A 27,777-nucleotide genomic window follows, 5' to 3' on the forward strand; every position below is an offset into this window, starting at 1 on the left:
ATTTTGCGGGACACTCTCTTGGGTGGGATTGTAAGGCTTCCCGACTTACGGGCATGATGCACCCACCGCGAGATCGTTTCCTTGTGCACGGGGGGTAAATGGTTGTGAAACCCCACGGATTCTCTGCAGCGAGGAGCTCGTCCGCGGAACCGAGGTGGCAAATGGGGGTGAAATTTTCCTCCTAGCAAAACACTTGAGAAAACACGCCGAGTAAATAGATTCCCGAGTGTGTGCAGGAATCCAACGAATAGGAGATTCGGTGTACGGATAATTAGGAGTGAGATTAGCGATAATGAAATCTAATGAGTAGCAAGTAAACAAGGAGACTAGTTTGGATCTGTCCTATGGTTGAGGCTTTCATGGCTATGGCGACGGGGAGCATGAGAGCCTTAGTCTGCCGAAGTCTTGGCGACCCAACTCTTCCCTTCTCTGATCAGTCTCCGCTCTTCATCGACCTCAACCATCCTCGTCCTCCCCTCCCCAATAGCCACCATGTTCGTATCCGTGTCGAAGCTGTTAGTGTCAATTTTGCTACCCTCCTTTCCGTCATGGGTCAGTACCAAGAACGCCCCCCCCTCCCTTTCGTCCCTGGCAGTGACTTCTCCGGCATCGTACTTGAGGTGGGCGACGATGTCACCTGTTGTAGAATCGGTGATGCGGTCTGCGGTGTCGGTGATGTGGGCACCTTCGCCGAAGAGCATGTGATCGAAGAGAATAGAACGTAAGCATGGACGACCTCTCTCCCTGTGTGTGTGTGTGTGTGTGTGTGTGTGTGTTTGTAGTTGCAATGCGAATTTCCTCTAACTCATCGGTTTAATGGAAGCTGTATAAGCCATATATTGTAAGAATTTCTTGGACGAATGGCCCCTTAAAAGATGGTTTTCGTAAGTGGTGCAGCTTTCTGGTTCCCGATGGTTGTGACTTGGTAGGAGCAGCAGGTCTTCCTGTTGCCTTTGGCACATCTCATTTAGCACTGGTTGAACGTGCACGCCTTCGTCCCCGCCAGGTGATTCGCTCTTTTTATCATTTTCTTTTTTTCGAAGTGATTACGTCCCTAAGTCAGTATCAATGTGGTTCGTATTCTTTCAAATGGACCGGCATATGAGCGCAGGAAATTTAAATAATTGATTGTCATCTCGAAGGTCTGCATGGTACAAGTTCCGTTTTATTGCAGGTTTGGAGTGCAGAATTATATTTAGACTTTTCAGTCCTAACCGTGTTCACATCTCGGGATTTCACTTTGAGGGAAGGATGCCTCTCCTCTTTGCAACCTTAGGCAGTTCAACCTTCGGAACAGCAAGCCTGGTCGGTTCCATAGTCCCGAAAAAGCTCTTACCCAGATGGTGTACTGGGAATGTGTTATCATATGCCTTTCTGAAAAGCAATCTTGTATTTACTTCAGGAGCTCTAATTTTCCAGATGTTGAAATATGTATTCGTCGGTTGATTTTATGGAGCCAAGATAGAGAATGATCAACCTCTTGGTATTTTTATTGTTAATCAACTCATGCTTGTAGAAAGTTAGGAGCTGATTTTTAAGCCTGAATTTCTTTGAAGCATTTTCATTTGATGTCTGTATTACAATTGTTATCCAATGGCAAACATGCCAGTGCAAGAATAGGGATTTCTTATCACGTTGAAACAAAATGGGAGATAGTATTTCGGAGCATTATTTTCTGATGCAGCAGATGCTGTCAGATGCAACAAAATGCTGCAGGATTTCAAGCACGTCAATTGCATGAGCAAGGCTGCCAATATCCTGGATAGAAGTGGAATTCCAATTATCCTGAGAGAAATGGCACAGATTGGCGTGTTAGGAAAAAGGAGGAGGTGAAGGACTGTAAAGCTGAAGATGCAGTAGACTAGTACTTGATCCCCAATGAGGCCTCACTGTAGCAGCATCATTTTTGCCCCCCTCACATGTTTCATGGCCGAAAATTGGCAAGAGAGGTTCCTTAGTCCTTATTTTCTTTGCTCAATCAGTTCTGGACAATCAGAAGTGCATCTGACTTCTACACACATGAAAGGAGAAGCCCTTGTGTGGGTCGAATCTGCCTGCATCCATTATGTGGTCGCACAAGGTGCAGTCTACCACACCAACCAATTGTCTAATGAACCCAATTTTGATTGGGACACATCCGATAAAGACAATCCATCTAAGCTAGACCACCTTAGTGTGACTAGATTGAAATACTAGCTCTCCAAAATGGTGTGGGTCAAAAACATCAATCGAATGTTTTATGAGTCCAATTTCAATTGGGACGCCTTTTGTAGAGAGAGTCGACCTAAATCTTTGCCACCTTCGGATGTTCCCAGCTTGAAAGATCAGTTCTCTGACATGGCACTAGGTACCAAATGGTCAATCACTATAGCAATTGGTTCACATAAGTGTGGTTTAAATTGCAGATAAATTATTCATACAAGCTTTTGTTTCTACATGGGTTATGGCTCGACATCCAATAATACTAGTGGAGATATTACCATACACAGTGTTAAAGCTAGCCTAGAATCTCAAGCTTGTAGAAAAGGGGCTAGGGACAGAATTAGGGAAAGAGATACAACTAGTGGCAGGAGAGAGGAAGGGGGAAGGAGATGGAAGATGAAGGAATGGGGTAGGAGAGAAAGAAACCCAGTATAGCTACTTATGCTTGGGCACTGATGATGACATAAGGGTTGCTTTGCTTGCTAAGTATGTCTCCCTTTTGTTTTTCAAAAAAGTTTTTTTTCTTCTCTTTTATTTTCTGTGTAGATTTTTGGACTTTAGAACAACAAAAAATCTAAATTTGTATGATTGGATGTATCCTAGTCTTACAAAGGTATATATAGGAGACAAAGAAGAACGGTTGTGGGAGAGAGAGGAATCCACGATGCTTAGACACCTGATCAATGAACTGCCAAGCAACTTGTGATGCTGAATATCAGGTCTTGGTGGGTATGAACTGTGCTTGTTTTGTCAGCTTATCCACCACTAGAAAGATGCTGTCCCATCCTCTATCTGTAGAAGGCAATCCTGTTATGAAATCCTTTGCTATATGTGTCCATTTGCCCTCTGGAATGGGTAATGGCTGCAACAAACCAGGTGGTAGTTTGCTGTCCACTTTATTTTTCTGGCATGGCAAACATTCAGCAACATATTTGGTGACATCTCTCCACAGACATTCCAAGAAGAAACTCTCCTTATCCTCTCGTATGTCTTTGTGACACCGGTATGTCCTACCATAGGGGAAGAATGCATTCCCTCAACACTAGTATGTATTTGTGACACCGGTATGTCCTACCATAGGGGAGGAATTCATTTCCCTCAACACCAGGTGCCTATACTGTGATTCAGGAACCAAGTAAAATTTGTTCTAGGACCGCAACAACCCATTATGCAATTTAAAGTCAGGATGATCCTGACATGAGGGCTCCTGCAATTCTGAAAAGATGGCTGCTGTCTTTGAATTCTGCACGTACTCTTCTTTGAATGCCATATATCCAATCTCGGTAAATTGTAGAAGCTTCAGATACTGTGCAAGCCCGCATCCTAGACAAGGCATTTGCAACCACATTTTCTTTTCCCTTTTTGTACATCATAGGACTTTGCCCTTCACCTCCGGAGTGCCCACGGAAACTCAGTACGAAGACTTTGTATAAATGGATGCTCAAGTATGTGTGGGTGTGTGGATCTGTATGTGTGAGAGTATGTGTTCATACTATGGTCTACACCCACTGTTGGGCGCAGATGACGTCAGTGGGGCTATCATAGTAGCTAGTTCCTGCTATGTGTGATGGAGTTTATGGTTTTCAACCTTATAAGTGACTATCATGAGATTGAAACTGCACTATGTTGTGTTTTTAGATGATGAGTTTGGGTATGTTCCTGGATTTATGTAGACATATATCATGGGACTGCACTGAAGCCAACCATTGGGCTGCGTAAGAAAAATCTGAGTGTTCGATGATCACTTTTGACTTTGATATGGCCCAAGTAGTGATGCCACTTTTTTCGAAGGCATGTAGGATGTGTAACATTTCCTGATCATAAGCATGGTAGGTGAGCTCTTTGGCATCAAATGTTTTTCTTTCAAAAGCTATTACACCATGTTCCTGCTCCAAGCCTTTGCCACTAGCATCTGCCTCCACAATGAATGGCCGTGAGAAATCAGGGCTTACCAACATAGGGGCACGAGTCATTGCAAATTTCAGGTCTTCAAAGCTGAGTTGTGCTTCTTTTGACCACAAAAAGGCATCCTTCTTCGAGAGGTGTGTAAGAGGAGCTGCCTCTCAGCTTAAGGGATTTAGTGGCTGTGGCTATTCCCTCACGCATTCACCTTTGCAGGATCCTCCGAATCCCATCTCTGCTCAATGCCCCAAGTACTGAACCTTTTCTGTCATAAAAGTACATTTGTTGGCTTTTGCATAGAGTTGATGCAACCTCGAAATTTCTAGCACTTGTATGACATGCTGCTCTTTGCTTTTGCTATAAATGAGTATGTCATTTAAAAAACCCAGCACATATTAACCATCTCTACTTGGGGTTCCATTCGGGATCCAAGGCTTCGTGACCTGCGAACATCTCTACTTGGAGGTAATGGGCAGGTCATATCAGCTGGGGAATGCTTCCCGTTTGAATCACTGACACATTCAATGCATAAATGGCACTTTCTTTCTTGAGCTCTCGGGCCAAGTGCCTTGCTGAAATAATCTGCATTTTTGGGACTGTCAAACCTTGCAAGACCACTGTTTTGCCTTGATGTGCAAAGCGGAGAGTCATGGCATTCAAGTCATAGTATATTCCCAAGGGATTTCATCCAATTATATCATAAGACAATGTCAATCTAATGCAAAGTGATCTCCTGCAAAGTCATAATCATGACAGAGTCAAATCCTTGCATCCTGGCAACAAGCATGCTAATCATATGCTGTGCATTAGCAACCTCAACTCTCAGCACATGGTCTATCTCTATGGCATAAAGCCCCACCTTATGCAAGGTGCTGGCATTGATGAAATTGTGTGCGCTCCCGTTGCTCGCAAGCATATGAACAGTCTTGCTATTAATGTCACCTTTCAATCCGTGTGTCTTGGCACTCCTGACACCATCAATGTATCAAAAATTGAGTAGATTACTGGCTGAGCATCCCAGCTCGAATGCCTCTGCGAGCTTGGCATCGCGCTTAATGTTTGGGGCTCATAAGCCATCACATTGTAGGCCTGGGAGGATGTGAGCCCTGAATAGAGCACAACAACTTTCCCCTCTTAGATATGTCTTTGTACATACAAAGAGGGAAAGCCTCCAAAAAACGCTGCAAAATCTCCTGAATCGAACTAGTCTATGATAATGCATAAATATTTGCTAAGTACTGCTCCATTACCAGTGGGGATACGAAGGTGGTGACCATCAGCCCGTTAAAATGTGCCCACCTGGTTGGTATTTGTGAAGAATCCCTCATGAGCTACCACCATGTGCATTCCTGCAAATATGATGTGCTCCTCATCCTATTTGGGGTAGAGCGGAGTAATCTTTCAGTTTTTTGAGCCATTCCTTCATCTCATTAGGTGGGTGTGCGTCACCTTTAAACTAATGTGCTGTGACCTTGTCCTTGACATCTTTTGGAGCAGAATTTCTATTTGGCCATCCCTGAATGTACAGACAGCATCACGCTTAAGGGTCATGATATCGTGTCATGGATGGTAAAGCACTGTGTGAGGGCAAAGCCTTGGACATTATATCATCAATAGTGGGCTGTTATCCATAACCAACATCTTGCTGAAATGTGGAGCCTCTTGTTTGATACATTGGTTATGTATGGTTATATGTGCTTACCGTTGGCAAAATAGGAGCATGAACCCTTGGCTGTACAGTCTTGCCAAATGCATCTCGAAGTCGAGGTTGCATCCTCAAAGACGACTGAGAGGAAGATTGACCTCTCTCCGACTGCTATGTGAACCCGAAACAACTCTACGCATACTGGCTGGTGTGGTAAAAGAGCCAACAGTGTTCATGGAACCCATCAGGTGTACACCCATGGGTCAGCCGAGAATAGATGGCTCCATTTGCAAGAGTGCAGAGAGCTATAAACTAGATGCTCGGAGGTGTAGAGAATGCATCCTCGGGGCCAAGGTGATCCCCATACTGGGGAAACGACTGATCAAACTGAAAGGATCTTGGCTGTCTGAATGATCCTCATACTGGGGTACAGTCTGCTTGCCTTGTCCAACAATGCATGTGCAGCAACTTGTTTAATTGCTAGTCAATCTGATGACTAGGTTGTTGCCCCAATTGTAGAAACGTACCCTGAAGCATAGAGGATAATGCCTCAAGAAGTCATACCTGCATTCCAGAGATGTAAGAGATATGGGCTGAGTAGGAACATTTGTGCCACTCGTGTGTACACCCAGTATGGAAGGCTGAGCAACCCCAAACGATGGATCACTGCCAAGTAATGGTTCCTTAAAATGAGGAACACGGTGAATTATCAAGTTAAAATAGAAGACCAAATGTGGCGAGCCCCCTGCAAAACGATTCAATCTGACTGTCATGTGGCCAGCCACATGTAGCAAGGAGCAGCCATATGGAATGCATTAGAAGCCACGAGGGGAAGAAGAGAATGCACAAGCTGCAGCCATAGATCTGGCCTTGGAAGAGGCTAGCCTTCGGGGATGGCAGGGCCTAGCACAAGGGGCTAATGGTTTGTCTTTGGGCATATTTGTAGCCCCAACTTGGTTGACATTGGACCCAACCAATAGGTCAAGCAGGTCGTTGATAGGATGGGTAGAGCAACAAGGAAGCTGCCTTTGTAGCTGCATATGCATGTCACGTTTCATATATTTCTTGGGTATAGAGCACAAAACGTCGTTTCACACACCACCCCATGAAAAATCAGAGCAAGAAGACAACTTGCTAAGAAAATCACACGCATTGCGTGGTATTTTGGAAAAAAATACACAACATGTAAAGAGAACTCCGACAGGATCAATAGGGAACACCATTCGAAAGAAGTCTCGACTCTTCTATTACTGACTCTAAGTACACATTCATGTTTTTTGATTCACATAGATGTAATCTCATATAAAAGTGCATAAAAATGTTCATACTAGGAATCAATAAGGTTAGTAGCAAATGCTCTTTTTCAATGGCCATAAATGGTGGAATATTATAATTAACAAATACAACTGGCCACATAGACCACTTTGTTGAGCGTGCTCCAAAAGGGTTAACTCCATCAAGAACAAGTCCAAGCTTTACATTACGAGGCTCATTTTTGAATATTGGCCATGTTCTTTCAATATGTTGAAATGCCTCACAATCAGCGGGAATACGTCACATGCCATCCGTACTCCAATTCTTTGCATGTCATCCCATGTATTGTCCCAACGTTCAACATCAAAATATGTATCGTAATAATCATGGTATGATTGGAAAGTGCCTCAAGACCTTTCTTGGCATGTTGGCAGAGAGTGAGAGAGAGGGAAGGACCGAGGGAGGGAGGAAGGCGAGAGAGAGAGAGAGAGAGAGAGAGAGAGAGAGAGAGAGCTCTGCCAATCAATCTGCACAATTGGCGCCCATAGAGCCTCGAAAGATGTCCTCGGTACTCTTGTCAATCCTGCAAACAATTCACCACCTCTTCTCCACAATCTGCTTCCACAAATCTATGCAATCTTCACAAACCCTTGCTTCTGAACACATGAAATATTTGGCATGAACCGGCAACAATGGTAAGCCAACAGTCTGGAGAAAACAATAGAAAGCTCTTGGCAGCACCAAGATGCTCCTGACTATAACCACCTAAAACCTGACCTTGCTACATAATCTGAACAACATATGCCAGTCCTTGCAGAAGCGATAACTTTTGATACAGAAGTCAGATTGACTAAAATTGTAGCCCTTGAGGCAAGTCGAACTGCAGTGTGTAACTCTAGATATGGTCTCTTGTGCAACCTAGCTCTCAAAAGCAGCCCCCTTTGAACCTCCCAATCAGTCACCTCTTGCAAAAGACAAACTCCCTCAGCTTTCTATTGCCAGACTCCTTCAAAAGCGGCCTCTACATGCAAAAAACGACCTACACCTCTATTTTTAGCTGAAAAGCACCCATGCAGACTCTAGACCTCCGGTTTTGCAAAAGATTATCCTCATCTCTCCACAACATGCACTCTGCTGCCAGTTTCCCAAGATCCACCATCAGAAGTTTGGATGCCACTTCTCGAGAGTGGTCATGAGCTTTTTTATCATCACTTCCTGTAATCAGGGTCTCCCTACAAGATCATATTAGAAAGTCATGATTATTTACAAAAGCAGAACCAAAAACTCTTATAGGTTATATTGCTACAAAAGCAAGATCTCCCATGCCAAGAGCTAATTTACACTAGCTTGGACTTGTGCTTAGTAGTGCTAATCCACTCACCTATTGGTGCTCCTACGTGTGATATATGCATCAAATATTATATATACAATGATTTCCTGAGATCCAAAAATGGGCCCATCATATTTTTCCCTTCCTCCAACTGCCTACCATGCACATGCTCAGTAGCACACGTCCTTGTCTTCTTGTTGTGCTCCAGGTTCAAAAGGGAAAATTATGGCTTGAGCTTGAAAGAGAAAATGGGCCCTCTAGGATCCAAGAACTGCTTGCATTCCTTAACGTACCTTTGCTCTCTAGCTCTTGCCTTCATAAAATAGCCATATCTTGTCATGCGTTACTCCCTTCGCAAAAGAGTACCACAAATGAGCCCTCTCTGCCTTGGGTATGAAGAGGGCTGCACCTACATAAATACTTTCAAAAGTAGCATTCTGTGGTGTATAAATGGGCAAGGCATTCCAGTAGTAGAAGGATTAGAGTCCTCCTTTTGCCACAAAGTATTCTCTTGTTCTATGGCTAGATTGAAATGAAAAGAGTCATACTCATCATTACTGGAGGGACATTTTACCCTCCTCTTCCTTAAATCCGGTAACATCAAGGTCCTCCTCTTCATTAGCTACATTTACTTCCTTCTTTTCAATGCCATCCTTTTGACGACTATTGTGCTCTTGACACCTTGCATATGCTCTACCTCAACTTCTACCAGCTGTATGAAGTCAAACCATGATTCGTCTTCTAGTAACCCTTTTATAGGGGACATTTCCCCCTCTTCATCAATATGCTCGAAAAAATCTTCTTGAGTGGTCTTGTTAGCCAAGGATTCCTCCACTTCAAGATCAAAACCCTTCTCTTCACACACAAAGACATCCATATCACATGTATAGGCATCATCGTCTGTCTTAGCATCACCGTCATTGGAACTCCCATAGTTGGAATCAGATATACAAAGCTTGTCTCCATTTGGCTCCGTAAAAGTGTCCATTTCCTTCACGCTTCTCTTCTCTTCGGCCTCCAATTTACCCACATAACTCTCTTCTTCCTCCAATTTCCCCACATTACTCTCTTCGTCCTTCACCTTCTCTAATACGAGCATTCCCACTTCATGCCCACTCGAATTAGGCTTATCTCTGACCTCTATCCCAAACTCATTGGCCCAATCGGTGAGATTGTTTGGCAATGGGAACATATCCCCACCTCTTTGAAATGGCTTGTCACAATTGGGATGAGTATGACCCTAGTCTCTGTAATTGCCACATTGATATGGCTTATCTCACCTTGGATAAGCTCCTTTCCTTGGACCTGTACTTGCACCTCAACCAAAAGCTGGCTCTTCACTTGTTCTCTCTACAGTGTACTCCTAGCCTTGACACAGAGGCCTAAAGCCTCTGCCCTGACCTCTTCTTGTTTCACCCAAAAGATTGAGGCTAAAGTTCTTGAACATATCCACTACTTCATGCATCTTCTTGCAAATACTATCATCCTCGTTCACAAACACATGCAGGGCTAAAGAGTTGATAGTAGGATGCTCCTTCTCATTAGGTGCCTATTGCATCCCCAATGGTGTAGAAAGGCAGCGCTAGCCTGCTCGAAAGTCACCTATTGAATTGGATCATTGGCTTGTTGAGAAATCTTCAAAAGCACGAAGCCACTTCCTAGCTTCATCCTGCAAATAAGTGAAGATATGGAACATGAATGCGGGATCTGTTAGAATTATTATTATAATTCAGTAATGACCAATGTAATGTAATAAGTAGGTTAGGGGCACTTTTCCCTCATTTAGAGGTTTTTCCCCTAACCACAGATAGTTCACTAACTACGGTTAGTGAAGGATAAGGTTTTGTCACTTAGACAAAACCCATCCCACTTCTTGTATTAGTCACTTCTTCTATTGCAAGCACTACGTTCAGCTCTCTTGCTTCCTGCTCTTTCACTCTCTCTTTTTGTAACATTTGGTATCAGAGCATCTGCTTCTCTCCTCGGACTTCAGCCATTGTCCGTGTGTGAGAGTGCTCTTAGATCCTGAGCTCCTGCTTTCTGGACTAGCTCCCACAACTTCTACTCCAGCTCCCAAGCTCACGTAACTCAACCTGCCTCTAGGTGTCGTACACTCTGTCGTACAACCTGCGCTCCTGGACCGTACAGCCTTCCGCTACATCGTCCGTACAATCCGCATCAGCTCGTCGTCCATACGTTGCTCCTGTGCTATTGTTCGTACAAGTCGCATGGACTGTTCCATACAGCCGTACCTTCGTCGTGCAGTCCGTACCTTCTGCTTATAGTTCGTCCGTACAAGTGCCCGTCTGTACACTGCTCCCGTGAGCAGTCCGTACATTGTCGTACAAGCACTGTACGTTGATTGTTTTCTGAGCAGCGCTGTTTGATACAGGTACTTGCGATGTACCTTTGTTGTACGACTGTCGTACCGTACTATTGACTGTACACCTGCATTAGTCCGTACACCTGCTTTCTTGTGCTGTTCGTCTGCTCGTGACAGTTCTTCCATACGTACCTGCAAAAGCTTCTCCATCAACATGTATTAGGCTGTACAACAGTACGGTCATCCGTACTGTTTTGATCAACTGTACCTACGTTGGGCCATACAGCTCTCGTTAGCTATCAGTACAGTCGTACAGTCCGTACTGTACGGGCTGTTTTAGTCTTTCTGCAAAAGGGTGCCTTGGTCATTGGGAGAGTTTTCATTGGAGGTGAATCTTGCTGGTGTTTTTATCTTTGTCAGGCATTTGTGCAGTGAGCCATTGTTTGACTGTGGATTCAAGCAGGTGCATTTTGGGATTGAGGGTGTGCTCATTTGTGCACATAGGTAGTAGAATTTGGTTCTTTTTGCAGATAAATTGCAAATTGGGGCTTTCAGTCAATTTGCCCCTTTTTGAGTTGCAATTTCTTGCAAAAATTTGGGGCTTTTTGCTTTACACAGCAATTTCTTGCATTTTGGGGCTTTCAGGCAATTTGCCCTCTTTTGGATGCAATTTCCTTGAAGAAATTGGGGCTTTTAGCATTCTGATGCAATTTGGTAGTGTACAAGCATTTTGGGACTGTTGCAGGCAATTTTGGACTCATTTTGAGTGACATTGCAGACATTGGCAAATTTTGCAGTGTTTTTTGGAAGTTTTTGAGAGCATTTGCAGGGCAAATTGAAGTGCATTTTGAGCCTTTGACAGGCTGTGATAGTATTTGTCACTGTGGGCATATTTTCCTTTGCAGATTTTACTTGTGCATCTTACATCCCAAGAAGGGATTTTACTTGTTCAGTTTGCTGTATTTCTGAGTTTATGTGGCAAAAATGGCACAGAACAACTCAAATGAGGTGTTCGGGGTTCTCACACAGGAAGATAAGTTGGATGGCACCAACTACTCCTTGTGGAGTTTCATGGTTCGCAATATCTTAGTTGGCAGAAATCTTTGGGATTATATCAATGGAGATGAAGAAAGACCAGATACAACGCCTATACGTGTCACTCCTACTGTTGGAGGCAGGGGTAGAGGTACAAATACAGCACAGGTGATTGGAGCAGCTGCTCCAGGAGCTCCCACATCAGAGCAGAAAAGATGGGACTCTAGAGATGCACAAGCTCTTTCAGTAATTTCTCTTTTTGTCAAGAGGTTCATTATACCTCATATTCGGTCATGCAAGACATCTATGGCAGCTTGGGTAATACTTGAGAGTATGTTTGCAGCAAGGAACGATGCCAGGGTTTCCTTTTTGAAGCGAGAACTTTCCCATACACATATGGAGGAGGGAGATTCCATGAATTCTCACCTCACAAAGCTTCAGGATCTCAGGAAACAATTGCTGAACATTGATGAAGTCATTCCGGATTCAGAGATGATCTCCACCACTCTGAACTCTCTTCTTGAGTCCTATCTCGGTTTCCACACCTCGCTGAATTTGTCATTCAGGGGGGGTAGCAATCCTCTCTCCTTTCACGAGTTGGTAGGACTTCTGTTGCAGGAGGAACAAACATGCAAAAATATGGCAACCCGGGTTGGCGAGCATGCTATGCTCTCTAAGTTCAAGCCCAAGAGTAAAGGGCAGCATAAGCCACATGCCCATCAGCCCACACATCAGCATAAAGCTGATTCTGGACAGCCTTCTTATAAGGCACAGGGTGATGCAAGCAAGTAGAAAAAGAAGGGCATCTGTCATTATTGCAAGAAGCCAGGTCATTATATTGGAGAGTGCAAGAAGCGCATAGCCAAAGAAAAGAAAAGGGATTCCGGTATGGCTGTATCAGATGCATCAGGTCCACATTGCCATGATGGAGGAGATGTTGCAGCCAACTTGGTTGAAGAACACTATGCCTTTTTGACTTGCACTTCAGATTTTTTAGTGGGTAGTTCAGATACTACAGCCACTAATGATGATGACCCATATGCTTTTTTGACTTGTAGTTACGATCCTTCAAAGGATGAATGCTCTTTTAGTGTTGATGAGACACTACATACTTGGTATTTTGATAGAGGTGCTTCAAAGCACATCACTTCCAAGAAAAATCTGTTTGTAACTCTGCATTCTTCACCCACCAAGAAGAAGGTCACTTGTGCAAATAATTCTTCTCATTCAGTATGTGGAGTGGGAGATATTATTCTCACATCCACTGATGGCACAGATTTCAGAATTTCAAATGTAATACGCTTTTAGGTGTGTTATCCGACCAAGTGCTTATTGGATGGGTGTACTACTTTGCATGCAACTCAATACCACTAGTTTTGAGGTGCATACAAAGGATTGTGCCCATCAGATAGAGGGAGCCAAAAAAGAAAGGAGGTTTCGGGGAAAACAGAGGACCTCAGGAGATAGAGGACCCAGCCACGGATTCTCTCTGGAGCCCTGGACTAGCAGAGAAGAGGCCCTCGAGGTTTGGGGACCCGTATCATTGGTATCAGAGCGAAGGGGACGAGAGTTCTGGGAAAGTGAAAGCGAAGGGGATGAACACATATCATATATGGAATCTCAGCGGCCCGTTTTCAAAATCTGTATGGCACTGAGTAAGAAGAATTTGTTTTCAGTGTCCTCACTCAATAGAGGAGGATTTCAAGTTGTTTTTGATGATGACAAGTGTGCAGTCAGAGACAAAGAAAATGAATATGCTTTGAGGTTGTCTGGCACTTTGTATCGGGGTCTTTGCCAGCTTGATTTATATGAAAAAAGATCCCATCTTGCATTATCAGTTAGCACTCCCACTGTTGCGATGCACAATGTGGAGTTATGGCATGCCAGGTATGGGCACATGAGCTATGGTAGCTTAATGACACTTCAGAGGCATGATATGGTTGATGCATTACCTCCTTTGGAGTCGCCTCCTTCTCATGCATGTGAAGGTTGCGTTCTTGGCAAAATGCATAGGCTTCCCTTCAAGAAGGATGGTGCAGTGAAACCTACAAGAAAATTGCAGCTTATTCACAGTGATGTCTGCGGTCCCATGAGGACGCCTGCTTTTGGGGGTTATCTCTATTTTGTTACATTCATAGATGACTTTACCAATTACACTTGGGTCTATGGTCTCAAGGCAAAATCAGAAGTGTTTATGCATTTCAAACACTTTGTGGCTATGGTTGAAAATGAGACAAGACTCAAGGTACAGACACTTCGCACAGATCGAGGGGGGGAGTACATGTCTCATGAATTTGAGACATTTCTGAAAGAAAAAGGCATTATGCATCAGCTTACAGTGAGGCTTACACCTCAATAGAATGGCAAAGCTGAGCGGAAGAATCGCACCACCATGGAAATGGATAGATGCATGCTCACAAGTAAGAAGTTGCCTCATAGGTTATGGCTGGAAGGCCTCATGTGTGCCAACTATATTTTAAATCGGGCTCCTACAAAGGCTTTGAAGACAATCACTCCCTATGAGGCATGGCATGGGAGAAAGCCTTCAGTGGACCACTTCAGAGTTTTTGGTTGTGTTGCATATGCCCACGTGCCTGTGGAGTTCAGATACAAGTTGTCAGATAAGGCACTTAAATGCATTTTTGTGGGATATAGTTCACAAAGCAAAGGCTATCGTCTCTACAATCCTGCTACACGCAAGATTTTTGTTAGTAGAGATGTCATATTCTTTGAAAATTCTGCACATACAAATGCTGAATTTCAGATTCCGGCCTCTTCAGATGATGTGTTTGAGGGGATGCTTTCTATAGCATTTGGTTCCCTCGCTGAAAACCAGAATTTACAGCAACCTCCGCCAGCTTCACAAGTACAGATTCAGCCCCCAGCTGAATTGGTACAACCTTAGGGTGTGGATGAAGTTGTCAGGCAAGAAATTCAAGAGATACACGCAGCCAAAACAGTCCCGCATTGGCTGCTTCAGACTCTCAGGGAGAGTAGGCTTGAAGCTCCATTGCCTGGCAGAACTCGTAGTACAGTAAGGCACATGGAGGGAGCTCATTCAGTTGAATCAGCTTATGCAGGTACTCTTCTTGATGAGGAGGAGCGTGAGACATTTGAAGAAGCAAAAGATAATGTGTATTGGATGAATGCCATGCATGATGAGTTGCAGTCCATTCATAAAAATCAGACTTGGGATGTTGTGGTTTTGCCTCGGGTAAGAATTTTTTTTTTTTTTGCCGAAAAAACAGTGCTAATTATATTACTTCGAGAACAAGATACAAGAGGTCAGCTTATAGCTGACGGGCTGCGTTCACAAACCGGACGCAGCCCAAAAGGTAGCATAATAGATCATACTCTCACGGAGGGATATGCTGAGTGTGAATGAACAGCCATCGGGGTGGTGAGTAGTGCCACCGAAGGCCCTGCGTAGTCTGCTCGAAGAAGAGGCTCTGTGTGGCCCAAGCCTGGAGGAAGCGTCTCCGCTTCTCCTGACCGGCCCGGGAGTCTCCCTGAATCTGGTCCCACTGGCCTCTGAGGGTATGAATAATCTCACTCCAAATCTCCGCCATGATCTGGGCAGTCGATAAGGAGGTGCCACCGAGGATCTGCGCGCAGCGCGAGGTCCAGATGTGCCATCCTGTAATGCTGCTGATAATCTCCCAGACTGGCTGCCTCTCCCGAACACCTGTATCAGCCTCTGCTAGGTGCTGTGGGATACCCTCGAGCGGCCCCCACGTCCCCTGTGTGATAAGGAAAGTGGGGTCCTGCTGGCATGCCTCGAACAAGTGATGAAGACCAGGTGCGGTGCTGCACCAACAGAACGCGCCCCAAGTGATCACTCCTAGCTCTGGTGCTGCACGAGCAAGAAGCCCGAAAGTCCACCTCCACACTTCCTGGGCGCGCGTGCAGCTCCACAGGCAGTGTTTTGGTGACTCCTCATCCGCATGGCAAATCTGACAGCAACCGTCCTGGCCTATCTGCCTCAACCAGCTCCCCACTGGAAGACCTTTGTGGGTAAGAAGCCACAGGAAGTATGAGATCTTCCGCGGCCGCCAGCTCTCCCACAAGGCCTTCCAGAATGCCTGCAAAAAGAACCTGGAAATACCCTGTGCGTACCAGCTAGGACGCTGGGTGGGGGGGCGGCTCTGCATCCTCCCGAGAACTCGCCTGCCCAGAGTCGTGCTGTAAGCGAAGAAGGAAGTCGGCCCCTGTCCTGTCACAATCTCTGGCCACCACCACTCTCCTGGGTCCCACTCAAGTTCTGACAAGGCCCGCCCCTCCCAGAGCCAAAGACGCCAAAGCTGCAACTGGTCCTGCTCGATACTAGGGTCGGTATGCCAGACCTTCCCCAGAAGGCCTACGACCCTAACCCTCTGCCACGGGAGTAGGGGGTCGATGAGCGCATCCTCTCTCCTGAGTCGTCCATCCCCTGAAACCGCGAAGAAGGCGATAGAGGAGTCATCCAAACGTCCTGCGACCACCAGTGGGATGCCACGGGGGGTGAACTGTCCCAGCCAGTGGGTGTCTCCAGGCATGAGGACCTGAGGCTCAGGTGGAGCCAACCAAGCGGCTGGGATCGCACCGTCGATCTCCGTGCGTCTCGCCTGGACTCCGCGTGCACCTCCAGCTGCGTCTGCAAGATCGGCCATCTCCAGATGTCTGTACGTATCCCTCCAAACTCGAAGGGACCGGGCTGGCCCCCTCATCCAGCCGTCCCACCTGATATGTGATCTCTCCCCCAACTGAAGGCCCTCGGCGTCTCTGACCTGCCCATTCCAGACGAGCGGCTGGCGATCGATCTCCTCCTGACAACTGGGCTGGGACTGAATGAGACTGAGGCGGAGCCGCCTCCAAACCATGAGGAGGCTACGAACGAGTGGGGAGCGGGGCTGAGTGAGCGGGGCGGAAGTGAAGATCCACCTGAAGGACGGTAGCCACTCTCCACCTCGGCGCGGGACACAAGAGCCGACTCCCTGCTGAAGTAACATCTTCCACGTCTGCCCCCCTGGGGTCAAACCGCGGATGATAAGCTTGCCTAACAAGGCCTGACTCTGAAGCTCTGGATCAATGACCCCCAGACCACCCTCAGCCTGCGGAAGAATGACTGTCTGCCAAGCAACCCTGGCTCTGGTATCTCTATGCCCATCCTCCCCAGACCAAAGAAAGTTCCGAACCAACCTCCTGAGCTGTGCCACGCTGGATCTCGAGAAGCACCAACAGGAAGCCACATACCAAGCCGTGGCTAGAAGGACCTGGTTAACTACCAAAGCACGACCTGCAAGGGAAAGCTTAGCAGTGCTCCAGAAAGCCAGCTTCCGTCGGATGGAATCTAGCACCGGGAGAAACTGCTGAGCTGGCGTAATGTCTAGGCCAACCTGGAAGCCAAGGTATCTAGCTGTCTGTCCACGTGGAATCCATCTGAAGCCCAGAAATCGCCCCCACTGAGAACACGCCCCCGGGTCTGTGAGAAAACCAATTGATTTGTTCCAGTTGATTTTCGCACCAGCGGCCGAGCAGAAAACCTCCAAGGCCATCCGCACCCTCTCTAGCATCCTCTCATCGTCCTGGACATAAAGGGCTGTATCATCTGCGTACTCTGAGTCCAGAAGCTCCGTGTCTTCCCGGAGTGGAAGGCGAACACCCCTGAGCCCTGTGGACCTCGCCCGAAGGTAGTAAGTCATGGCCTCGGCGAAGAAGAGAAACAGATAAGGAGCCAGGGGACAGCCCTGACGTACTGATCTCTCCAAGCTGAATCGCTCACCCATCCTGCCTCCAATGATGACTCTGCTGGACGCTGTCCTGTACAAAGCTGAGATACCCTGAATCCAGCCTGCCGGGAAACCTAGCCGCTCCAGAGTCCCCTCCAAAAAGGACCAATCCACGCGATCGTAGGCCTTCTCGAAGTCGAGAAGTAAAATGGTAAGGTGTGATCCGCTGTACTGAGCCCACTCCGCCGCCTCTGAAAAGGTGAAGACATTATCCAGGATACTGCGATCCTGGACAAAGCCTGTCTGAGTGTCATGGACGAGGTCTGGAAGTAGAGGTCGAACTCTGGCACTGATCATCTTGGCGAGGATTTTGTAGGCAGTGGTAAGGAGAGTGATCGGACGCCACTGGCGGATCTCCTGTCTATCTCCTCCCTTCGGGATGAGGCAAATCAGTCCCGAGGAAAGGCTCTCTGGCATCTGACCGCTGCTGAAAATCCCCTGCAGAGCTGCAAGGAGGGGCTGATGGATCTGGTCCCAGAAGGAGGTGAAGAAAGCTCGGGATAGCCCATCCTCACCTGGGCATTTCTGCCCATCAATGGCCATCAAGGCCTCCAACATCTCGTCCGAGGTGAACGGCGCCAACAACGTCGCCTGCATGCTAGGCTGGACAAGGGATGGAATGTGCCTCCACACCTCCTCACGGTCACGACTAGCACGAGGGGCAAGTGGCTCCTGCTGGAAGAGGGTCCTGTAGAAGTCAGTGGCCAACCCCAGGACCTCCCCCGGGTCCGTAACAATGTGACCATCCGCTGTCCTGAGACTCCGTAGCTGATCCCCTGCAGCTCTCTGGCCGTGTGTCCTGAAGAACTCCCTGCACATCCGGTCACCCTTCCGGGCCCAGAAGGAGAGAGAGGCGTGATAGGAGAACTCGGAGCGACGCTGGAGGGTCTCCTCCAAGAGGGCTCTGGCTCGAAGGGCCTGGATCCGAAGCTCCTCCGAGCCCGGGGAAGACTGCTGAAGTCGCTGAATGGAGGCGAGGTCCCTCCGAAGAGCTCTCTCTTTGCCCCACCAATCCTGTCGAACCTGTAGGGCTGCGAGCTGGCAGATCTGGCTGGACTCCTGCAGAGCCTGCGCGACCGAGTCTACCAGATCCACGCCCTCCCCCCAGTCTCTGTCCCAAAGATTGCAAATGCTGCTACGGACGTCCACCCTCGAGAAGATGGAATCGGGAATCCTGCATGATCGGGGGGGGAGAGTCTGGGCTGCCGAATCTAATGAAAGGAGCACAGGCGCATGGTCGGAGAGTGTCGTCCCTGGAACAATGCCCGCCTGGCCACCTCTGCTGATGGCCCAATCACTGACATAAAACCTATCAAGCCGCTCCAGGAGTCTGCCTCCTTCCCTGCGGAAGCCCCAAGAGAAGTCCAGGCTCCCGTGCCAACGCCGGAAGGACGGGTCTCTCCAACTGTCCCTCCCTCCTGTCGCGAAGATGAAAGAGTCCCAAGCTGACTGCTCTGCCTGAGCCATACCTGTGAACTCCGGATCTCTACCCTGCTGGTCCTCCAAGGTCTCCAGGTTGTTGAAGTCTCCTCCAACAATCCAGGAATCCATGTCTGGAAGAATCCCTGTAAGTGTCCTCCAGAAGGTGGCTCTGCAACGGAGGTCTGTGGGAGCATAAATGTTGAGGATTCCTATCGTGGATCCCTCCAAATTCAGGCCTACCCAAAGGGCTCGGCCTGGGATCAACGTGCCGTGACCGAAAACTATCTGAGCTAACTGCTCGCACACGGAGGTACAGACCCCCCCGCTCCTCCCCTGTGCGCCGATCGAAGGCTCCCAATAAGTGTAGGAGCGTCCAGGGAGAACCTTCCCGCAGCTGCGGGCATGAGCCGCAGAAAGCTTGTGCTCCTGGAGCAGCAGTACATCCAATCGACCAATCACTGCAGGCTGAAGTTCTTGACGCAAAATGAGCTTCCTGGGACCACGGGTGCTCGAAGAGTGAAACCCGTTCACATTCCAGGATACGAGGTGTAGGCTCATGGAGAGGGATGGGGGGCTGCGAACAGCTGTCTGCTCGCAGTCGAAGTCGAAGAAGAATCAGACATATCGGAGTGGAGGCGCTGCCGCTTGTGAGAAGGTTTGGAGGGGGAGACGGGGTCGTCTTGCCCGTTCTTCAACACCTTCAGCAATGGCGAGAGGCCTCTAGTGCCATGAGCAAATGCTTTCTCGAGCCAGCTCGAGATCTCTGAAGTGGTCATCCCGTAGAAGGTTCGGAGTTTCTGTTGGGACCAAGCTCTGACATCCTGGGGAAGAGGCCATGCCAGGGGGGGTTTGAGGATCACGATCAATCGGAAACGTTTGGCAGCGCAACGCCACCGCAAGCGCACATCGCCCTCGGACCACTGAGTCTCGAGGAGCTGCCCACCGGACGGGCCTATCCAGGAGCAAATCTGGGCGTGTGTCTGCTCTCTGAGAGCCTCCCACACCGAGTCGTCTGTCCAGGTCTCGGTGCCATCGCTGAGGAACGTGAAGGTGAAGCTAGGGCCATCCCTGGGAGCCAAGGCAGCAATCTTCCCATCCGCCCCTTTGCGGAGCATGAAGATACTAATGTCGAGACAAGCCGGGAAGGTCCCAAGGTCGGCCACATCCAGATAGTCCCAGGGGCCAGATCTGTAAAAGTCTCGAGGGAGCTCTCTCTCCTGGAGCTGAGACCCAGCTGAGTCTGCCACTGAGGGGCTAGCGGGAAGGGAAACCTGCTCCACTGGTGGTACAGACTCCGGGTGTCCTACAAGCGGGGGGGCCCACTACCTCTGGCCCAGGCTCCGACTGCCTCGGCTCCTCCTGACGTGGCTGTTCGGGGGGGGGAGGTGGGGGCGGAGGGGGCGAGGGCGGGGAGGGTCGAGACGAGCTGGCAAAGCGTGGACAAGCAGCCGCCAAGTGCCCAAAGCCATGGCACCGCAGGCACTGACCTGGCTGTCCGGTGACTATCATGCTCTGGGTGATACTGCCGGCACCTGTCACGATCTCGATCACTGCAGGGAGAGTCGCAGGGTCCGCCACAGCCACCCGGACTCGGGGAGCTCCTGCCGTGGTCACCGCGTCGGCAAAGGTGTCGTGCATAACCCAGCCAAAATGGGAGCCCAAGTCCCTGACAATCGGCCGCAGCTCAGTAGCAAGCCCTGGAAAAACTAGTGTCACTGGGTGGCGAGGTATACGGAACCGAGTATCGAAATCCGCTGCGCTGAAACCACGGTACCACGGGACTATCATGATGATCTTCCCATCCACCGATGTGGGGGAACCGGCAATCAGATTGCTCGCAGCTTTCTCACTGGAGAGTTTGAGCCAGAAGATGCCCCTTCCCATAAGGGCCACCTCCTCAATGTGGCCATCCTCTAGCAAGAGAGTGGACTGGAGCCAGTCCCTGATGGTAGACCTGGAGGGGGAGTGTCCAATGACTCTACCGTAAACAGAGGTACGAGCAAAGTCACTGGCTACCGCCTGAACACGGGATGATTGTTGCTCTGTCAGGATAACGCGGTAGGCATCTGGAGAGGGAGGGTCCGACTGGGCCTCCGGATCCGGGCTGGGGGCCGCCATACCGCCAAGACTAACTGCAAGCTTCCGATGAAGAAAAACAGGCTGCCACCCAAGAAGGGGATGAAGCGGCGGTGGAGCCTGGGGGTGAGGCGGGCGAGGCGAAATGAAGGGTCGGAGGGGTCGAAGCTGAGGGCGGGGCGAAGGCTGCGGGGTGCGGGGAGTACGGAAGGGGGCGAGAGGGCGGGGGGGGGGTGAAGTTGGAATGGCGGGGTGGAGGGGTGAAGCGGGGGGGCGAGGGGAGCGGAATGAGGCGGAGGCGGGTGAAGCGAGGGGGTGAAGGAGCAGCGAGGGGGCGGGTTGGAGCGGGGTGGATGGCGAGGGAGCAGCGAGGGGCGGAATGGCGGAGGCGGGGCGAGGGCGAGGCGGGCTGGAGAGAGAGAGAGAGAGAGAGAGAGAGAGAGAGAGAGAGAGAGAGAGAGAAAAAAAGCGACGCGGGATGGAGCGGAGGGGGCGGTTAGAGCGGCGGCGAGGGGGGGGTTAGAGCGGGGGCGAGGGGCGGGTTGGAGCGAGGGGGCGGGATGGAGCGGAGGTAAGGGGGCGGGATGGAGCGAGGGGGCGGATTGGAGCGAGGGGGCGAGGGACGAGGGGCGGGTTGGAGCGAGGGGGCGAGGGGCGGGTTGGAGCGAGGGGGCGGGATGGAGCGGAGGCAAGGGGGCGGGATGGAGCGAGGGGCGGGATGGAGCGAGGGGCGGCTGGAGCGGAGGTGAGGCGAGGGGTAGCGGGAGGGGTGGAGGTGGTCGCGGCGAGGGGGGGGGGGGGAGCGAGGAGGGAGGTAGGGGCTAACGGCGAGGGGGGGAGGGGAAGCTCGCAGGAGCGCTACCTGCAGCAAATTTTTCTGGAGTCTGCTGTTGTGCCTCGGGTAAGAATGCCATAGGTACACGGTGGGTTTTCAAAGTCAAAAGAAAACCAGATGGGTCCATTGATCGGTACAAGGCAAGGCTGGTTGCAAAAGGATATGCTCAGAAAAAGGGCATAGATTATGAGGAGACTTTTGCTCCTACATCCCGGATGACAACCATCAGGTTTGTTATAGCCATGGCTGCAAATTTTGAATGGAATGTTCATCAGTTGGACATTAAAACAGCTTTCCTTAATGGAGACTTGTTGGAAGAGGTTTATGTGAAACAACCTCCGGGCTTTGAAATTTCAGGAAATGCACTTCAGGTATGCAAGCTGAATAAAGCCTTGTATGGGCTGAAACAAGCCCCACGTGCATGGTATGCCAAAATTGATGCCTTTCTGACCAGCAAGGGGCTGCACAATAGTCCAACTGAGAGCACCCTCTACATCAAGAAGGATGGGGGGGATATTCTGGTCATCATTCTTTATGTAGATGACATGCTGCTCACTGGATCAAATGAGGAAGTAATTGCAGATTTCAAGGCCCAATTGAAAGCTACATTTGATATGTCAGACTTGGGCTTGTTACAGTTTATTCGAGAGAAACTTGGCATTGTTATGTCTCAGTCCAAGTATGTTCAAAAGCTCTTGGACAGATTCAACATGCATGATTGCAAGCCTATGGACTCCCATGGAGCCGGGGCTGAAGCTTACAATGCATGATGTGGGTGAATCAATTGATGTCACACTCTATAGTTAGGCTGTTGGATGCCTCATTTATCTCTACAATACACGACCTGATATTCAGTTTTCAGTTTCTCAGGTGAGCAGGTATATGCATAGCCCAAAGATTATGCATTGGCAGGCTGTAAAACGCATCTTCCGTTACTTGCAAGGTACAAAGTCTTTTTGGCTTGATGTTTCCCAAGGGGGGTGACTTGCAGATGCATGCTTACAGTGACTCAGATTGGGCTGGAGACTATGATACTGGGCAGTCCACCAGTGGGAATTGTTTCTTTCTAGGACATGCTTGCATTTCTTGGTTGAGCAAGAAACAGTCTACAATGGCTACCTCCTCATGCGAAGTTGAGTACAGGGCAGCTTTCACAGTGACAGTTGAATGTGTTTGGCTGCGTCGTTTATTTTCTGATCTTCATCTTTCATTGGAGGGTCCTTCTCCGATTCTCACTGATAGTCAGAGTGCTATAGCAGTGGCAAAGAATCCTGTATTTCATGCTCGCACGAAGCACATTGAGGTTCACTATCACTATGTCAGAGAGAAGTTGCATGCAGGAGAGATCAGTATGATCTATGTGTCAATGCATGACAATGTTGTAGACATCTTCACCAAAGCACTTCCACGTGAAAAGTTTGAGGCATTTCGTAGTGCCCTGAACGTATCTCCTTTTGGGGATTGATCATTTCCTTGTACATGACATTGGCACTGCAGGGGGGTGTTAGAATTATTATTATAATTCAGCAATGACCAATGTAATGTAATAAGTAGGTTAGGGGTACTTTTTCCTCATTTAGAGGTTTTTCCCCCTAACCACAGTTAGTTCATTAACTACGGTTAGTGAAGGATAAGGTTTTGTCACTTAGACAAAACCCATCCCACTTCTTGTATTAGTCACTTCTTCTATTGCAAGCACTACGTTCAGCTCTCTTGCTTCCTGCTCTCTCACTCTCTCTTTTGTAACAGGATCCTGCCTATTCTAAATTAAGCATGTAATTTCCAACTGTTCTAGGGTATATGCTTCTGCCGTGTTAGCGGACATGCAAATTTCTGTGAAGTTTTCGTCCATGTTGCGGCCTGCTGGTATTGAGTTAATTCTTTCTATCTTAAATGGTGCGTTGCCCTATCAGCTAGTTTTAAATGCTCGTTTGGGATGTAGGATCGTTAGATGAAAGAGTAAGTGCAAGGTGCAAAGAGTCGATAGATTCAGCCGTCACATCAACTAGAGTGTCAAAGAAAAAGAGTACATGGTACTTGTAGCTAGACCTAGACCCTAGGACTAAGTGTCCTAGGTGTCACATAGGACTAAGTGTTCTATGTGGCCTAAAAGGCACTAAAACTATAAGTGCCTATATCTATGCCTACAAGGCACATACCATGGCCTATAGGGCATCACTAGAACCACGAGAAGATGGCCTACAAACCTCCCTCCATGGGATGGGCTGAAGTATAGAAATGTCTCAGAATGCATGGTATTTTTCTGGTCATGGTGGCACATGTTCATCCAAAAGGATATAGCCACCTATGAGTGTACAAGGTATGCCAGATCATGTAACAAAGGGAACCAAGTGTAAAGCCTGGTGAAAGACTTCGAACTTGGGACGAGGAAGTGCCTTTGTAAACAGATCTGCTATGTTGTCCTCTGTGGGAAGATAGGACAACTCTATGTCTCCTGCTGACAACCGCTCTCGAACATAATGATAGTGAACTTCAATATGCTTGGTACGCGCATGAAACACTGGGTTACATGCAATGGCCAAAGCACTCTGGCTATCAGTGTAGACCATAGTGGAGGATGTCTGGCGAATACCGAGATCTGTAAGTAATTGTTGAAGCTAGACACACTCTACTGTAGCGGTGAAAGCTGCCCTGTACTCAGCCTCACAGCTAGATGTGGCAACTGTTGGTTGCTTCTTGCTAAGCCAAGAGATACATGAATTGCCAAGCAAAAAACAATTGCCGGTATGTGAAACTCTGGTGTCGAAACAACCTGCCCAGTCACTATCCATGTAAGCATGCATGGTAAGTGAGCCCTGATCACCATAGAAGAGGGCTAAATTCTGAGTGCCTTTGAGATATCTGAAAACTCTCTTCACTGCCTGCCAATGCTGTGAGCTGGGCATGTGCATGAATCTGCTGAGCTGAGATACTGTTTACTATAAGTCAGGTTTGGTGTGACATAAATAAATAAGGCATCCAACAGCCTGCTAATAAAGAGTGATATCACATGGTGGGCTCCCAGCATGAGCTGAGAATTTGAAGCCAGGGTCCACTGGAGTAGAGATTGGCTTGCAATCCTCGAACTGAAAACGATCAAGGAGCTGTCCAATATACTTGGACTGAGACATCATGATACCCCCCTCAACATGAGCAAACTGAATGCCCAAATAATAGTGGAGCTGTCCCATGTCTGACATTTCAAATGCTGCAAATCAGTCTTGAAAGCTGCAATATGCTGAGTATCTGGGCCCGTGATGAGCATATCATCCACATATAAAATCAGCACTAAAAAATCAGATCCACTCATACGGACATAAAGAGTGGGTTCTGTGGGGCTATTCAAAAAACCAAGAGATAGTAAGTGTGCATGAATTTTGGCATACCATGCCCTGGGTGCCTGCTTCAAACCATAAAGGGCTTTTCGAAGCTAGCATACCTTGTTTTCAGAATTAACAACCTCAAAGCCAGGAGGTTGTGTGACGTAGACTTCTTCCTGCAGATCCCCATGAAGAAAAGCAATCTTGATGTCAAGTTGGTGCACTTGCCAATGATGATGGGCTGCAATGGCAATGACACATCTAATGGTAGTAATCTTGGATGTGGGAGCAAATGTCTCCTCAAAGTCAATGCCTTGTTGTTGGGCATACCCTTTTGCAACAAGACGGGCTTTGTGTCGATCTATACTGCCATCAGATTTCCTTTTTAATTTGTAGACCCACCGGGTACCAATGGCATGCTTGCCGGGAGGAAGATCTACTAATTCCTATGTGTCATTTTTGGCAATGGATTGTAACTCAGCTCTCATTGCATCCATCCACTCTTTGCTGTCAAAAGCATCTTTATGGCACAGAGGCTCTTCATTGCAAGCTGTAGCAAGGAGTGCAAACTCAAGAAAGTGACCATGCATCTGTCTATTCCCTGACCTTGTCCGGGCAGCAAAAGGCTGATCTTGTTTGCTGTCCCTCAATGTATCAAGAAGCCATCGGGGAACTTGCCTTTGCTGTCTATTGACAGCTCTTTCTTCAATCACTGCATTATGAATAGTGGGATCATTTTGTGCTGGAAGAGAAATCTGCAAATCAGCATGGGGTACTGGCTGATCATTGCTTGTTGAAGGGCCTGCAGGAGGCTCATGTTGCTGGTCAAAGTTCTCTTCTGAGGATGGCAGAGGTAACCAAGATTCAAAGGAATCAAACATGTCAACTTCTGGCTTAGCTTTGCAGTCCATAAGAGGAGAAGCCGAATGTTCATCAAAGATGACATCTCTACTGACAATAATCTTCCCAATATTTGGTTGGTATAACTGATACCCTCTGCTTTCCTGACTGTAACAAATAAATATGCATTTGATTGCCTTATCATCAAGATTATGTCTCAGCTAAGATGGTATGTGAACATATGCAAGAGACCCAAAAACTCTCATGTGTGAAAGTGAAGGCTTCCTGCCTTTCCATGCTTCATAAGGTGTAATAGTCTTCAATGCCCTTGTAGGTGATCTATTCAGCACATAGTTGGCACACATCACTGCATCAAGCCAAAATTTATTGGGCAAAGACTTGGCCTTAAGCATGCATCTGGCCATCTGCATAGTAGACCCGATTTTCCTTTCAGGAACATGATTATGCTGAGGAGTGTAAGGAGTAGTGCATGAGTGAACAATGCCCCATGAAGACAAAAATGCATCAAACTCCTTTGACATATACTCTCCCCCCCTATCTGTGTTGAGGGTGACAAGCTTGCATCCTGATTCATTCTCAACCATATTCAGCCACCTCTGAAAGCATGAGAACACTTCAGATTTGGCTTTAAAGGATATACCCAGCAATATCTTGTGAAATCATCAATGAGAGTCATGAAATATTTGTACCCCCCAATGGCATTTGTCCTCATTGGGCCACAGACATCACTGTGCACTAGCTGCAATTTCCTTTGTGAGAGTTTTGGACAATTCTTTTGAAAAGGAAACTGTCACGAACTGTGACGTATTCCTTTCTCTATTTCTAGACTTATGGATGGTCTGATGAATGGACACTTGTGGAAGGGTATGCCCTTTCGACGGGAAACTTCCTATGAGGCACAACCCTTGCCCTTTCGACGGGACACTTCCTATGAGGCACAACCCTTCACAAGAGACATCCTATTGAAGAGACATTTCTATTGTAATGTACCCTCTCATCAAGGGTCACACCCTTCACAAGGGGTACACACCTCTTCATGCATATACCCTTTGGAGTACACACCTTTTCATGTGTGACTCTTCACTCTCTATATAAGAGAGGCCCAATTGTATGGATGACACACTACATCTACCCTACAGACATTCAAGCAATACAATTATTCCTTGTTCTCTGCTATCTCAGTCTCCTTTCTGTTCCTTAGCACATTTCTAAATATAGTAAATCTAGGATTTCTTACAGTGGTATTAGAGCAAAATTCGCTCCTGCCTGTAGGAAATGCTTCTAGCGCCGATCTGATACATCTTTTCCGCTAGAAGGATATCCGTGCACATTGTGCATGGAAGAGATGGAGAGGATGAGCGTAAAAATTTTTAGCGCCAACCCTGCCTAAAGTCATCTATGGCCTCTCCATCTCCCACACATCACGAGTTGATGTGAATGGACACGACAAAAACCATGTCTTTTCGGTGCTTGGGCTGTCCCAAAACCAAGGGACGCACCTTTTCCACCATTGGACACACCTTTTGATGAAGAGTCTCGACTCCTCACCCAAGGGACACACCCCATCGTGGACAAAAGGACACACCTATTCATGTAGGGACACCCCTTTTAAAAACAGGAACACACCCCTTCATGAAAAGGTGCACCTATTCCAAGGGTCACACCCCTTTGAATAGGCACACCTTTTAGGCACCAAGCACCTATAAAAGGGTACCTGGAGGGGTTAAAATGGAAAAAAAAAAACCCAGCCCCTAACCTTAGGTTTTCCGTAGCTACCCTAGGGTTAATTAAACCCCCCAATTAA

At 47.9% G+C, this 27,777-nt stretch overlaps 1 protein-coding gene across 1 annotated transcript in view; it reads left to right on the forward strand.

The window, feature by feature from the left end:
• Positions 1 to 346: 346 nt before the first annotated feature.
• Positions 347 to 27,777, forward strand: part of LOC147896019 (GroES-like zinc-binding alcohol dehydrogenase family protein) — an 80,680-nt gene continuing 53,249 nt past the window's right edge. The window contains exons 1-2 of the mRNA XM_087382539.1: positions 347 to 721; positions 898 to 1,006. Of these exons, the coding sequence (XP_087238665.1) occupies positions 360 to 721; positions 898 to 1,006 (471 nt within the window). The 5' untranslated portion in view covers positions 347 to 359. The remainder of the gene's footprint in view (positions 722 to 897; positions 1,007 to 27,777) is intronic.

This window comes from Dipteris shenzhenensis, chromosome 12, assembly GCF_047967505.1.
Source record: "Dipteris shenzhenensis isolate YYH24624 ecotype China chromosome 12, Dip_SZ_1.0, whole genome shotgun sequence".
Classification (NCBI taxonomy): domain Eukaryota; kingdom Viridiplantae; phylum Streptophyta; class Polypodiopsida; order Gleicheniales; family Dipteridaceae; genus Dipteris; species Dipteris shenzhenensis.